Source organism: Oncorhynchus mykiss, chromosome 12, assembly GCF_013265735.2.
Source record: "Oncorhynchus mykiss isolate Arlee chromosome 12, USDA_OmykA_1.1, whole genome shotgun sequence".
Classification (NCBI taxonomy): Eukaryota; Metazoa; Chordata; class Actinopteri; order Salmoniformes; family Salmonidae; genus Oncorhynchus; species Oncorhynchus mykiss.
Window position 1 is genome coordinate 52,693,242 of NC_048576.1, and position 13,139 is coordinate 52,706,380.

Genomic DNA, 13,139 nt, shown 5'->3' on the forward strand with positions numbered 1-13,139 from the left:
CAAAACCAAAACAAAACAATCCCTCTTCATTTCTCACAATTGCTCAGATAAGGTGCTTTTTTTTCAACCAGCATGTTCGCATGTTGCATGTTTGATCTCTCTCACCTTCTCCTCTTCGTCTGTGTGCTGGTCCACGGTGCTCAGGGCATTCTGCACGCGGGCCAGCCGAGAGGACAGACACAGCAGCAGGCTGACCACGCGTTCCAGGTCTCCGATGAACAGGCCGTAGCGCTCAAGCTCCACGGGCGTACATCGCTCCCGAACCAGGGCCTCCACGGCCTCGCCCCGCACCCCATTCTCATGCACCTCCAACTGCAGAGCACCACAGGGCTCCTCCAGGGCCCGCAGGCGCTCCTCAATACACACCACCAGCAGCCTCTGTAGGAAGGGGAGGGAATTGGTGAGTTTGAGAGAGAACATTATACATGACATTGTGCTTTTGGGCTCTTTATGGTCAGCTCAAAACAAACAGGAGATAAGATAAGAGTCTGACAGTTTATCTGGCATCTCAATAATCAGGGCAGACTTTATCAGGTGGTGCCAAACCTGCTTAGTTAAACTGCATCCAGATGACATCATCAACTGGCAGAGATAAAGTAAACCCACTTCTATTACAACAACAAAAAACATAATGCAGAGCTGAAAAGCAATAATGACCTTCTTCTCCGTGACATCCGCCTTGCTCAGTGGCTCTGGTTGGGGTTGGATTTGATCATCGTCAGGAGATGTGGGACGTGCTTCAGGGTCATCCACCGCTTCAGAGCTTCAGGTAGAGAGAGCGGAAAAAGACACGGGCATGATACTGATGATAGTGATGCATATGGATGAGATTAACCTTGGAAAGATGTTCATCGGCCTTTAGCCATGAGATTGTCTTTTACACGTGTCTCTCAATCTAGTGCAATTTGGAAGCAGATATCTAGGCGCGTTGACATTACAGCAGGTAACATGGCACCTGCTGATCGAGGGTGTGGCCATCAGACACCTGAACCGGTACAGTATAATGTGTCTAATAATGAGAGTCACCTGTCTGCAGCGTCTCTCTGCTCCAGCTTCTTCTTATAGTGCTCCTCCATCAGCAGAGTGTCCTCCGACAGTAGACGCTCCATTAGCATCAGCGCCGTCTTACGATTGGTCAACGGGTGCAGCACCCGAGCCAGCGATTGGTCCGCTGTGACCACCTCCTCCACCAGCTCCTCCCATTTTGACTCCTCTGTGGTGGGTGTCTTTTCTGGGCTCTCTGTCTCGCCTGCTGGGGTCTCCCCCTCCACCGCATTGGTTTCCTTTTTTTCCTCTGGTTGTTCGCCCTCCCCACTCTGGGAAGTGTCAGTGTCAGGGACTGGTGTGGTGGAGGAGGAAATTGTAAGGGGCTCACAAGCTGCCGGAGCAGGGGCTAGATTTGGAGTTTCTCCCTCGGCCAGATTATCAGAAAGTGCTGGGTCCTCGCCCTCGTCTTTGCTCCCTGGTTCAGGTGGTATGATCCACAGAGTGGGGTCTGTGGTGACTCCACAGCTCAGGGAGACTTCCTGAGGGGACTTGGGACTCACACTGGGCTCGTCCACTGACTGCTCTCTCACCACAGAGTGGTGTAAAGGACGGGCGGTCTTCACTCTGCTGGAATGAGAAAGACATTAGAAAATGGAATTATTCAAATAATATCAACAGTGATAAATAGCCATTTATACAGTAACATTGATTTAAATGATGAGAATATCATATGCTGAGTGAGGGTCACTTTATCATTATATGGTCACCTACCTGGAGCCAGTCTCTCTAGTGCCCCTGGGATTTGTGGGTATGGAGGGAGAAGTTGAGGTAGACTTGACCGCTCTCTCACTGGACTCCTGACCGTTATGGGACGGTGGGAGTGGGACATCGCAGGAGAGCTCAGCGGTCTCGATCTCATCTTTAACGAGGGGGCCAAAGTCATATGATCTGGGGGAGCCGTCTGAGCGAGTCCTGACCCGAGACGAGGTTCTCCATGCAGGGGAGACAGACTCACTAGACTCTCTGGTGCTTTTAGTCATCTCCTCTTTGTCTTCCTCACTGCCCAGCTGTGGTGCAGATTCCTGCTTGAAGAGGGGCTTCCTCTTGGTCTGCCTCTGGGCTTTCTCCTGGCCCTCGCCAAAGAATGAGACAATCCTCTTCTCCTGGCCTGGTCCTGGGCCCATCTGCCTACTGCAGAGCTGGTCCAGCTGCTCAGAGCTCTTATTGAGGACCAGAGAGTGGCTGACCTGGGACATACCCAGCTCCTCCATGGACTTTCCCCGCTGGGCCACCACCCGGACCCGCTGACCCTCAGGGACTGACATTGCCTGGCCTCTCCTCATTACCACCGTCTCCTCATCTACTGGCCTCTGAGTCTGAGCACTGAAAAAGAACACAGAGATTGTGATGAGATTCAGATGCTTTGGAGACTGACGTGCCAGTTTCCTCTCAGATATGGTATGTTCTTATCTTACCCTAATCATAGCTGATTAAAAAACACTAGTTTAGAAAAATACTCCCTGAATATAGTTGTAATGTAGGTCTAATGTTTATCTTGATGTTACGTCTATATACTTCTCAGAATAGAATGTTGGCATGGTATACAGTATCCACACCCCTCAACTTATTTCACAATATGTTGTGTTACAGCCTGAATTCTAAATATTTTTTTCTCACCTATCTACACACAATACCCCATAATGACAATGTGATAACATGTTTTTAGACATTTTTTTTTATTTTATTGAAAATTAAATACTGAAGTATCTCATTTACATGCAGTGCCTTCGGAAAGTACTCAGACCACTTGACTTTTTCCACATTTTGTTACATTACAACCATATCCTAAAATTGATTAAATAAAAATCCTCAGCAATCTACCCACAATACCCCATCATGAAAAAGCAAAAACAGGTTATTAGAATATTTTGCAAATGTATTAAAATAAAAAAACAAAAATACCTTATTTACATAAATATTCAGAAAATTTGCTATAAAAACACAAAATTAAGGTCAGATGCACCCTGTTTCCATTGATCATCCTTGAGATGTTTCTACAACTTGATTGGAGTCCATCTGTGGTAAATTCAATTGATTGGACATGATTTGGAAAGGCACACACCTGTCTATATAAGGTCCCACACTTGACAACGCATATCAAAGCAAAAACAAAGCCATGAGGTCGAAGGAATTGTCCGAAGAGCTCCGAGACAGGATTGTGTCGCGGCACAACAAAACATTTGTGCAAAGCTTTCATCAAGGCAAAGGGTGGCTACTTTGAAGAATACATATATTTTGATTTGTTGAACACCTTTTTGGTTACTACATGATTCCATATGTGTTATTTCATAGTTGTGATGTCTTCACTATTATTCTACAATGTAGAAAATAGTAAAAAATAAAGAAAAACCCTGAAATGAGTAGGTGTGTCCAAACTTTTGACTGGCACTGTATGTAAAATGTGATATTTATTTGTATTATTTTATATTTAATACATTTGCAAAAATTTCAAAAAAACTTGTTTTTGCTTTGTCATTATGGGGTATTGTGTGTATATTGATGAGGGGGAAAAACGATTTAATGCATTATAGAATAAGGCTGTAAAAGTCAAGGGGTCTGAATACTTTCCGAAGGCACTGTAAGCATTCCTACCCCTGAGTTAATACATGTTAGAATCCCCTTTGGCAGCGATTACAGCTATGTGCCTTTCAGGGTAAGTATCTACGACCTTTGCACACCTTGTACAATATTTGCACTATTTATTTCTGTTAAGTTGGTTGTTGATCATTGTTAGGCAGAAATGTTCAAGTCTTGCCATAGATTTTCAAAACTGTAACTAAGCCACTCGGGAACATTCAATGCCGTCTTTGTAAGCAAATCCAGTGTATATTTGGTCTTGTGTTTTAGGTTATTGTCCTGCTGAAAGGTGAATTTGTCTCCCAATGTTTGTTGGAAAGCAGACTGAACCAGGTTTTCCTCAAGGATTTTGCCTGTGGTTAGTTCTATTCAGTTTCTTTTTATCCTAAAAAACACCCTAGTCCTTGCCGATGACAAGAATACCCATAACATGATGCAGCCACCACCACGTTTGAAAATATGAAGAGTGGTACTCAGTGACATTTTGGATTTGCCCAACACATAACACTTTCTATTTAGGACAAAGTTCATTTCTTTGCAGTTCCAGTTTAGTGCCTTATTGCAAACAGGATGCATGTTTTGGAATATTTTTTATCTTTCTTTTCACTCTATCACTTAGGCTAGTATTGTGGAGTAACCATAATGTTGTTGACGCATCCTCGGCAACTGTATTAGGAAGAACGCCTCTATCTTTGTAGTGGCTGGGTGTATTGATACACCACCCAAAGTGTAATTAATAACTTCACCATGCTCAAATGGATACGCAATGTCTGTTTTTTTTACCCATCTACCAATAAGTGCCCTTCTTTGCGAGGCATTGGAAAACCTTCCTGGTCTTTGTGGTTGTATTTGAGTATGAAATGCACTGCTCAACTGATGGACCTTACAGATAACTGTATGTGTGAGGTACAGAGATGAGGTAGTCATCCATGCAACTTATTATATGACTTGAAATTACACTACATGGCCAAAATCATGGGCATTAATATGGAGTTGATCCTCCCTTTGCGGCTATAACATCCTCCACTCTTCTGGGAAAGCTTTCCACTAGATGTTGGAACATTGCTGTGGGGACTTGCTTCCATTCAGCCACAAGAGCATTAGTGAGGTCGGGCACTGATGTTGGTTAATTAGGCCTGGCTCGCAGTCGGCGTTCCAATTCATCCCAAAGGTGTTCGATGGGGATGAGGTCAAGGCTAAGTGCAGGCCAGTAAAGTTATTCCACACCGATCTCGACAAACCATTTCTGTATGGACCTCGCTTTGAGCACGGGGGCATTGTCATGCTGAAATAGGAAATGGCCTTCCCCCAAACTCTTGCCACAAAAAACAGCCCCAGACCAATATTCCTCATCCACCAATCTTTACAGTTGTCACTATGCATTCGGGCAGGTAGCGTTCTCCTGGAATCCGACAAACACAGATTGGTGAAGCGTGATTCAGCCATCTAGAGAGTGTGTTTCCACTGCTTCAGAGTCCAATGGCGGCGAGCTTAACTCCACTCCAGCCGGTGCTTGGCATTGCACATGGTGATCTTAGGCTTGTGTGCGGCTGCTCAGCCATGGAAACCCATTTCATGGAGCTCCAGACGAACAGTTTTTCTGCTGACGTTGCTTTCAGATGCAGTTTGGAACTCTGTAGTGAGTGTTGCAACCATGGACAGATTATATTTATGCGCTACAGCACTCGTCGCTCCCGTTCTGTGAACTTATGTGGCCTAACACTTCGCGGCTGAGCCGTTCTTGCTCCTAGACGTTTTCACTTCACAATAACAGCACTTACAGTTGACCGGGGCAGCTAGCAGGGCAGAAATTTGACGAACTGACTTGTTGGAAAGGTGGTTTCCTATGACAGTGCCACGTTGAAAGTCACTGAGCTCTTCAGTACGGGCCATTCTACTGCCAATGTTTATCTATGGAGATTGCGGGTGTGGCTGAGAAAGCTGAACCCACTCATTTTAAGGGGTGTCCACATTGTATTTAGGCTTGCCATTACAAAGGGGTTGAATACTTATTGACTCAAGACATTTCAGCTTTTCATTTTTAATTCATTTGTAAACATTTCTAAAAACAATTATGGGGTATTGTGCGTAGGCCAGTGAAACACAATATCTCAATTGAATCCATTTTAAATTCAGGCTGTAACAACAAAATGTGGAAAAAGTCAAGGGGTGTGAATACTTTCTGAAGGCACTGTATGTGTTTTCCCTTTCAATGCCGCAGTAAATCAAGTTGGAGCAAGCACCCGTGTACAACACACATGGTTTACAGTAAACATTACAGGCACAGATACTCCCACTTTCCCAATAAACTATTGAGGGCAACATACCTGGAAGTGTCCAGAGTATTCACTGGTGAGGGATCATTCATGTAGTTGTGACCCTGTAGCCAAACACATACCAATAATCAACATTAATAACACCCTTTGAACATTTATTGGGGTACATTCAGAAAACTGACATGGGCCTCCATAAAATTCCATGAAATTCTACAAATACCATTAAAGCCTGGTGAGTGAGGCTAGTGTTCTGATGATGATGATGATGATGATGAGGCTTACCTGAAATGCATGGGGTGTTGAGGTGGAACGATTTCTGAAGAACTCAGGTGGTTCAGGCTGGTCCAGAAGACTTTCCACAGAGGCAGACTTCCCCTGAGAGTGGCTGGGTAACTCTCTCCAGCTGGCCTGTTGGGAATAACCTCGGGCCTGGGTGGAGCTGGAGCTGAACTGTGAGTACCTTATCGAGCTGGAGGTTGAGTCCAGGATGCGACCAGCGGAGTGGGGCCTGTGTAGCTTCTTCTTGGGGCCTTCTTTATTCCCAGACTGAGGCCTGGAATCCCAGTCAGAAGGCTTCCCAGCCGTGGAGTGCCTCTGGCTGGGGACTTGAGAGGCTTGAGGGTTGGGCTGCTGGGACTCAGCCACCTTGTGTCCCGTCTTTCGCTCCATGTAGGCCACCAGGGCCTTGTGCTGGAGGTGCTTCAGGGATGTCTTGGAGAGGCTGGAGGCAGACATGGCCCTGCCTCTGGTTTCAAACATCTTTCTCCTAGCTGCCACCAGGCCCTGTTCTCCCAGCTCCCCCTCCTCACTTGAGAGCACTAGCAGGCCTCCTTCACTTTCGTTGCCCAGGGAACGGCAGGCTGCGTGGTGGGAGGGTGTGTCACCCAGCTGGTTCAGATTCTCCGGCTCTGAGTAGCACAGCTTCTTCTGCTCTGGAGTCAGGCGCTTCCTTCCCCTGATTCGAGGCACCTGAGGCTGGGCAACATTCGCTGGTCTCCCGTTTTCCTTTTCACTGTCCTTCACCACCACGCTCTCTATCACCTTCTCAACCTCCTTCCCCGTTTCCTTTATGTTCTCCTCATCGGTCCCCTCAGAGTGTGTTGGGGAGGGGGTGAGTGTGTCTGTTGAGGTCTCAGAGTCCTGTGAAGAGGAGACCATGTGAAGTACTGTGGGCCTGAGCTCAGGCCTCTGCCTCACTCTGTGGGGCCAGGACAGCTGCAGGTCCCTCCTCTTAAAGGAGGTCTCCCTGAGCACCTTAGACTGGGCGTCCTTCAGTTTCTCCTTGTAGTACTTCGTGAAGGGGTCATCCAGGGTGTTGCAGGGGTGGGAGGTAGCCTCCACTCTCTCTTCCTTGGATGTTTCACCCCGTGGTGTCGTATCACTACAGCTAATGGGGGTGGTGTTCCGGCCTGCATCTTTACTTTTCACACTGACCTCAATGTCCTTTTCGGGCTTGTGCAAACTCAGCGCCACCCTGTTGGCTCCAGTGAGGTGGTACAGAAGCGGGGTGGTTTCCTTGTTTATCTTTTCACTGGCAACATCTCCTAATAGCTGCCTCCTCCCTCTCTTGACCTGTTTGTATCTCTTGTGGTGGTTGGCCTGCTCCATGCTGATTGGTGGAGGGACTACCAGGTTGTGGAAGTTTGATAATGGAGGACAGTTCTCCTCTGGGCCGCAGTAGAAGATGTGGTGGTTGGGGCTGTGATGCCTGCCGATCTCTCTGCTCTGGACCTTGTGACTTTGCTCTAAGGCATCGAAACTGCGCGAGCCCTGGTTTGAAATGTGAGAGGGGCCGTATGAAATTCTACTCTGAATCAGTTTCTCCTCATCTTGACTCTTGGTGTAAAACTCCCTATCATTGGTTGTTGCGGTGTCATGGGTGCTGTGCTGCATCTGTTGGGTGTTCCTGAACATGTTGTCCATGGTGTTGTGTGAACTCTCCATCTCCACCAGCCTGTGGGTCTCCACTGGCGCTGGCACAGGGCTCTCACTGCCCACCTCTGGCACACACAGAGAGCCATGCTTCAGACTGGACTTACAAACACCTGTAACGAAGTAGAACTGGCCCTTGTGCTGGATGCTGCTGTTGACCATGTTCTGTGCCACATGCCAGGGGCTGGCGGACCGCTGCTGCTCCGGCATGAGGGAGCCATGGGCCAAGTGCGCCCTCTTGCGCTGACCCTCCAAGTGCCCGCCATCGCCGCTACCGGACTGCTGTTTGGGCTGCTCAGGCTGACTCGTGTGAGGGGGTGATACACTTAAGATGTTTGCTGACTTTTGTTGCTCAGTGTCATTAACTGTGTGGTCAGGGTTGACTGGGTCCCTGTGATAGGGCTGTGAGGCCCGGTGGCCATAGACTAGGTCAGGCTTGAGACAGGCAGCAACAGAATTATTTGTCTGGGGCCGTGGAGGTGGCCTGTCTGCCAGCTGGCCCTCGGGGCCGTGCTGTGCCCTACAGTTCTCCAAGTTCCTGGTGGCTATGAAGCTGTCCATGCGGGCGGGGGGTGGAGGCGGAAGGGGAGGAGGGGGCGGTAGCGTTTCCTGATTCTGATCACAGTACTGTGAAGCACTCAGGCAGCCATCGTTGTGGCGGTACTGATTTGAGATGGCCTCCACCGAGCGGTAGAGCTGATCCATGCTCTTGGCGTCAGAGTCGAGGACGTTGGGATGGTAGATGGCCTTCACATACTTCAGGTCTGTGTAGTGCAGGCTGTGGTGCTGGAGGTCGTCTGAAAGGAGGGGGGACGGATATTCTGGGGCACTGGAGCCCCCAGAGAAGGAGCTGTAGGCCGAGTCGCCCTTGCCGTGCTGGTGGGTGATCTGGTCGATGCTGCTAGTGGACTTGGCTGGGGAGAGCCGACTCAATGGTAGGCTCAGAGGGTGCAGGTCTAGGTTGCTCATTCTCTCAAAGTGGAAATTATAGGAATCCATCTGGCATTGGAAACTGAAGAGTGGACCCAGGTGAAATGGGAGTGATAAGGACACATTTAGCTTAATCTTTCACTTCTGAGAATTCAGGTCATTTTCTGCCTTCTTTTCCAAGCTTCTTCAGTAGTCTGCTTTTTCAATAACTCCTAAAATAAAATAAAAAACACATTGGTTATCTTAATAGAAATAAAATTTAATTTATCATGCTCCATTTCCTCCTCCTAGAGCTGGGAGTCAAAAATCCAACCTAAATATGCCGTAGCTTTTTCCTGCCAATGAAAACATACAGGAAATGGGGCATGCACCATGTGCTGCTTTCTCAGCGAGTATAGCTGACTGTGTTGACTATTAGTACTATGTTTGTGTGAGATTATCATCATGGCATGTCTACTTGGACAACAACACTCAACACCGACCTACTAGATCAAAGGTACAGCCACAGAACCTTTCAGCTAAATGCAATTAAGAAATTCTCAGAGAATTCTAACAACTATTTCTCTCTAAATAGATTTTTGGAATTTCTGACATCTGCAATGCTGCATGACCTCTCTTGTTAGTGAGAGGTGGAAATCTAAGTTCCACCCCTGACAAAAATATGTCCTTTCCAAGTGCTAATGTACACCGTAGCACTGGTATCTGTAATAGTGCCAAAGTACACCGTAGCACTGGTATCTGTAATAGTGCTAAAGTACACCGTAGCACTGGTATCTGTAGTAGTGCTAATGTACACCGTAGCACTGGTATCTGTAGTAGTGCTAATGTACACCGTAGCACTGGTATCTGTAGTAGTGCTAATGTACACCGTAGCACTGGTATCTGTAATAGTGCTAATGTACACCATACACTTATATCTGTAATAATATAAATGTGATTTCACCGTTCACTCCATTGATCTGGAATTTCTCACGAGAAAGACTTGCCCACTGCCCACACGTGCCCACTGGTCCACTGTCAGGACGAGGGCATTTCCATGTAAAAGGACCCATGAGCACCAACATGTGAAGTTCATAGGAGCATTGGTTATCAAATTGGGTGGCAAATTGGGTGGCAAATGAAAGCTATGAGTCAATATGTTTGATAAATTAAGGCATATATACATTTTTGAATCGTTTTCCATCCTAAAAATGCAATAAGCAAAGGCTTTGATTTATTGTCAGACAGATATAAAATCTGTCCTATAAAACATTTACCAGAAAAAGTCTTAAAAAGGGATTACAGAAGATGTACATTAAAACACAATAATAATGTAAAGACCCCTGCCAACTAATATCAACACTTATATTTAGTTTAGGATATTTTTTTCTGCATTCTGTAAGTTTAAGAACCATTGACTTGAAATACGGTTACCAAAAACTAGAGGTCGACCGATTAATCGGAATGGCCGATTAATTAAGGACGATTTCAAGTTTTCATAACAATTGGAAATTGGTATTTTTGGACACCAATTTTTTAATATATATATTTTTTTAAATTACACCTTTATTTAACTAGGCAAGTCAGTTAAGAACACATTCTTATTTTCAATGACGGCCTAGGAACGGTGGGTTAACTGCCTTGTTCAGGGGCAGAACAACAGATTTTTACCTTGTCAGCTCGGGGATTCAATCTTGCAACCTTACAGTTAACTAGTCCAACGCTCTAACCATCTGCCTCTCATTGCACTCCACGAGGAGCCTGCCTGTCATGTGAATGCAGTAAGAAGCCAAGATAAGTTTAATGCTAGCTAGCAACTTATCTTATATAAAACAATCAATCAATCATAATCACTAGTTAACTACATATGGTTGATGATATTACTAGTTTATCTAGCATGTCCTGCATTGTATATAATCGATGCGGTGCGCATTCCCGAAAAAGGACTGTCGTTGCTCCAACGTGTACCTAACCATAAACATCAATGCTTTCTTAAAGTCAATACACAAGTATATATTTTTAAACCTGCATATTTAGTTAATATTGCCTGCCAAAATTAATTTATTTTAACTAGGTAAATTGTGTCACTTCTCTTGCAACAGAGTCAGGGTATATGCAGCAGTTTGGGCCGCCTGGCTCGTTGAGAACTGTGTGAAGACTATTTCTTCCTAACAAAGACAGCCAACTTCGCCAAACGGGGGATGATTTAACAAAAGAGCATTTGCGAAAAAAGCACAATCGTTGCACGACTTTACCTAACCAAAAACACCAATGCCTTTCTTAAAATCAATACACAGAAGTATATATTTTTTAAACTTGCATATTTATCTATTTAACGGTTCTCTTCTTCCTCTTCCTCTGAAGAAGAGGTAGCAGGGATCGGACCAAGACGCAGCGTAGTTATAATTCATGGTTCTTTTAATAACGAAACTATACATGAAATAGACTACAAAACAAGAAACATGAAAACCCGAAACAGTCCCGTGTGGTACAAACACTGACACAGGAGACAATCACCCACAAATTCCAACACAAAACAGGCTACCTAAATATGGTTCCCAATCAGAGACAATGACTAACACCTGCCTCTGATTGAGAACCATATCAGGCCAAACATAGAAATAGACAAACCAGACACACAACATAGAATGCCCACCCAGCTCACGTCCTGACCAACACTAAAACAAGGAAAACACACAAGAACGATGGTCAGAACGTGACAGTACCCCTCCCCCCCCCAAGGTGCGGACTCCGACCGCACAACCTAAACCTATAGGGGAGGGTCTGGGTGGGCACCTGTCCGCGGTGGCGGCTCTGGCGCTGGACTTGGACCCCACTCCATAATTGTCTTAGTCCACCTCCTTAGCGTCCCTTGAGTGGCGACCCTCGCCGCTGACCTTGGCCTAGGAACCCTAACAACGGGCCCCACTGGACTGAGGGGCAGCTCCAGACTGAGGGGCAGCTTGGGACTGAGGCTGAGGGGTAGCTCGGGACTGAGGGGTAGCTCGGGACTGTGGGGGAGCTCGGGACTGAGGGGGAGCTCGGGACTGAGGGGGAGCTTGGGACTGAGGGGGAGCTCAGGACTGAGAGGAAACTCAGGCAGGTTGATGGATCTGGCAGATCCTGGCTGGCTGGTGGTTCTGGCAGATCCTGGCTGACTGGTGGTTCTGGCAGGTCCTGGCTGACTGGTGGTTCCGACAGATCCTGGCTGACTGGCAGTTCTGGCAGATCCTGGCGGATCCTGGCTGAATGGCGGATCCTGGCAGACTGGCGGATCCTGGCTGACTGGCAGTTCTGGCAGATCCTGGCTGACTGGCGGCACTGGCGGCTCCTTGCAGACTGGCGGCACCTTGCATACTGGCGGCACTGGCGGCTCCTTGCAGACTGGCGGCACTGGGCAGACTGGCGGCACTGGCGGCGCTGGGCAGACGGGTGGCTCAGGCGGCGCTGGGCAGACTGGCGACTCTGATGGCGCTGGGCAGACGGGTAGCTCAGGCGGCGCTGGGCAGACTGGCGACTCTGATGGCGCTGGGCAGACGGGAAGCTCCGGCAACGCTGGAGAGGAAAGCTCTGGCAGCGCTGGACTGAGGAGCTCTGGCGCCTCTGGACTGAGGGGCGGGAGCTCTGGCAGCGCTGGACAGGCAAAGTGCACTATAGGCCTGGTGCGTGGTGCTGGCACTGGTGGTACTGGGCCGAGGACACACACAGGAAGCCTGGTGCGGGGAGCTGCCACCGGAGGGCTGGTGCGTGGAGGTGGTACTGGATAGACTGAACCGTGCAGGCGCACTGGAGCTCTTGAGCACCGAGCCTGCCCAACCTTACCCAGTTGAATGCTCCCGGTCGCCCTGCCAGTGCGGCGAGGTGGAATAGCCCGCACTGGGCTATGCAGGCGAACCGGGGACACCGTGCGCAAGGCTGGTGCCATGTAAGCCGGCCCAAGGAGACGCACTGGAGACCAGATGCGTAGAGCCGGCTTCATGACACTTGGCTCGATGCTTACTCTAGCCCGGCCGATTCGAGGAGCTGGTACAGTGCCTTGCGAAAGTATTCGGCCCCCTTGAACTTTGTGACCTTTTGCCACATTTCAGGCTTCAAACATAAAGATATAAAACTGTATTTTTTTGTGAAGAATCAACAACAAGTGGGACACAATCATGAAGTGGAACGACATTTATTGGATATTTCAAACTTTTTTAACAAACCAAAAACTGAAAAATTGGGCGTGCAAAATTATTCAGCCCCCTTAAGTTAATACTTTGTAGCGCCACCTTTTGCTGCGATTACAGCTGTAAGTCGCTTGGGGTATGTCTCTATCAGTTTTGCACATCGAGAGACTGACATTCTTTCCCATTCCTCCTTGCAAAACAGCTCGAGCTCAGTGAGGTTGGATGGAGAGCA

General features: G+C 47.6%; 1 protein-coding gene across 3 annotated transcripts in view; it reads right to left on the minus strand.

Annotated features, from left to right (window-relative positions):
- Window positions 1-13,139, minus strand: part of shroom1 (shroom family member 1) — a 56,365-nt gene that overhangs the window by 3,389 nt on the left and 39,837 nt on the right. For 2 of the 3 annotated variants that reach the window (XM_021624127.2, XM_021624128.2), the window contains exons 2-7: window positions 6,183-8,974; window positions 5,952-6,004; window positions 1,759-2,370; window positions 1,027-1,614; window positions 658-763; window positions 106-378 (exon numbers count right to left, since the gene is read on the minus strand). In XM_021624127.2, coding sequence (XP_021479802.2) covers window positions 106-378; window positions 658-763; window positions 1,027-1,614; window positions 1,759-2,370; window positions 5,952-6,004; window positions 6,183-8,831 — 4,281 coding nt within the window. In that variant the 5' untranslated portion in view covers window positions 8,832-8,974. The remainder of the gene's footprint in view (window positions 1-105; window positions 379-657; window positions 764-1,026; window positions 1,615-1,758; window positions 2,371-5,951; window positions 6,005-6,182; window positions 8,975-13,139) is intronic. The other variant, XM_021624129.2, reaches the window with a different exon arrangement.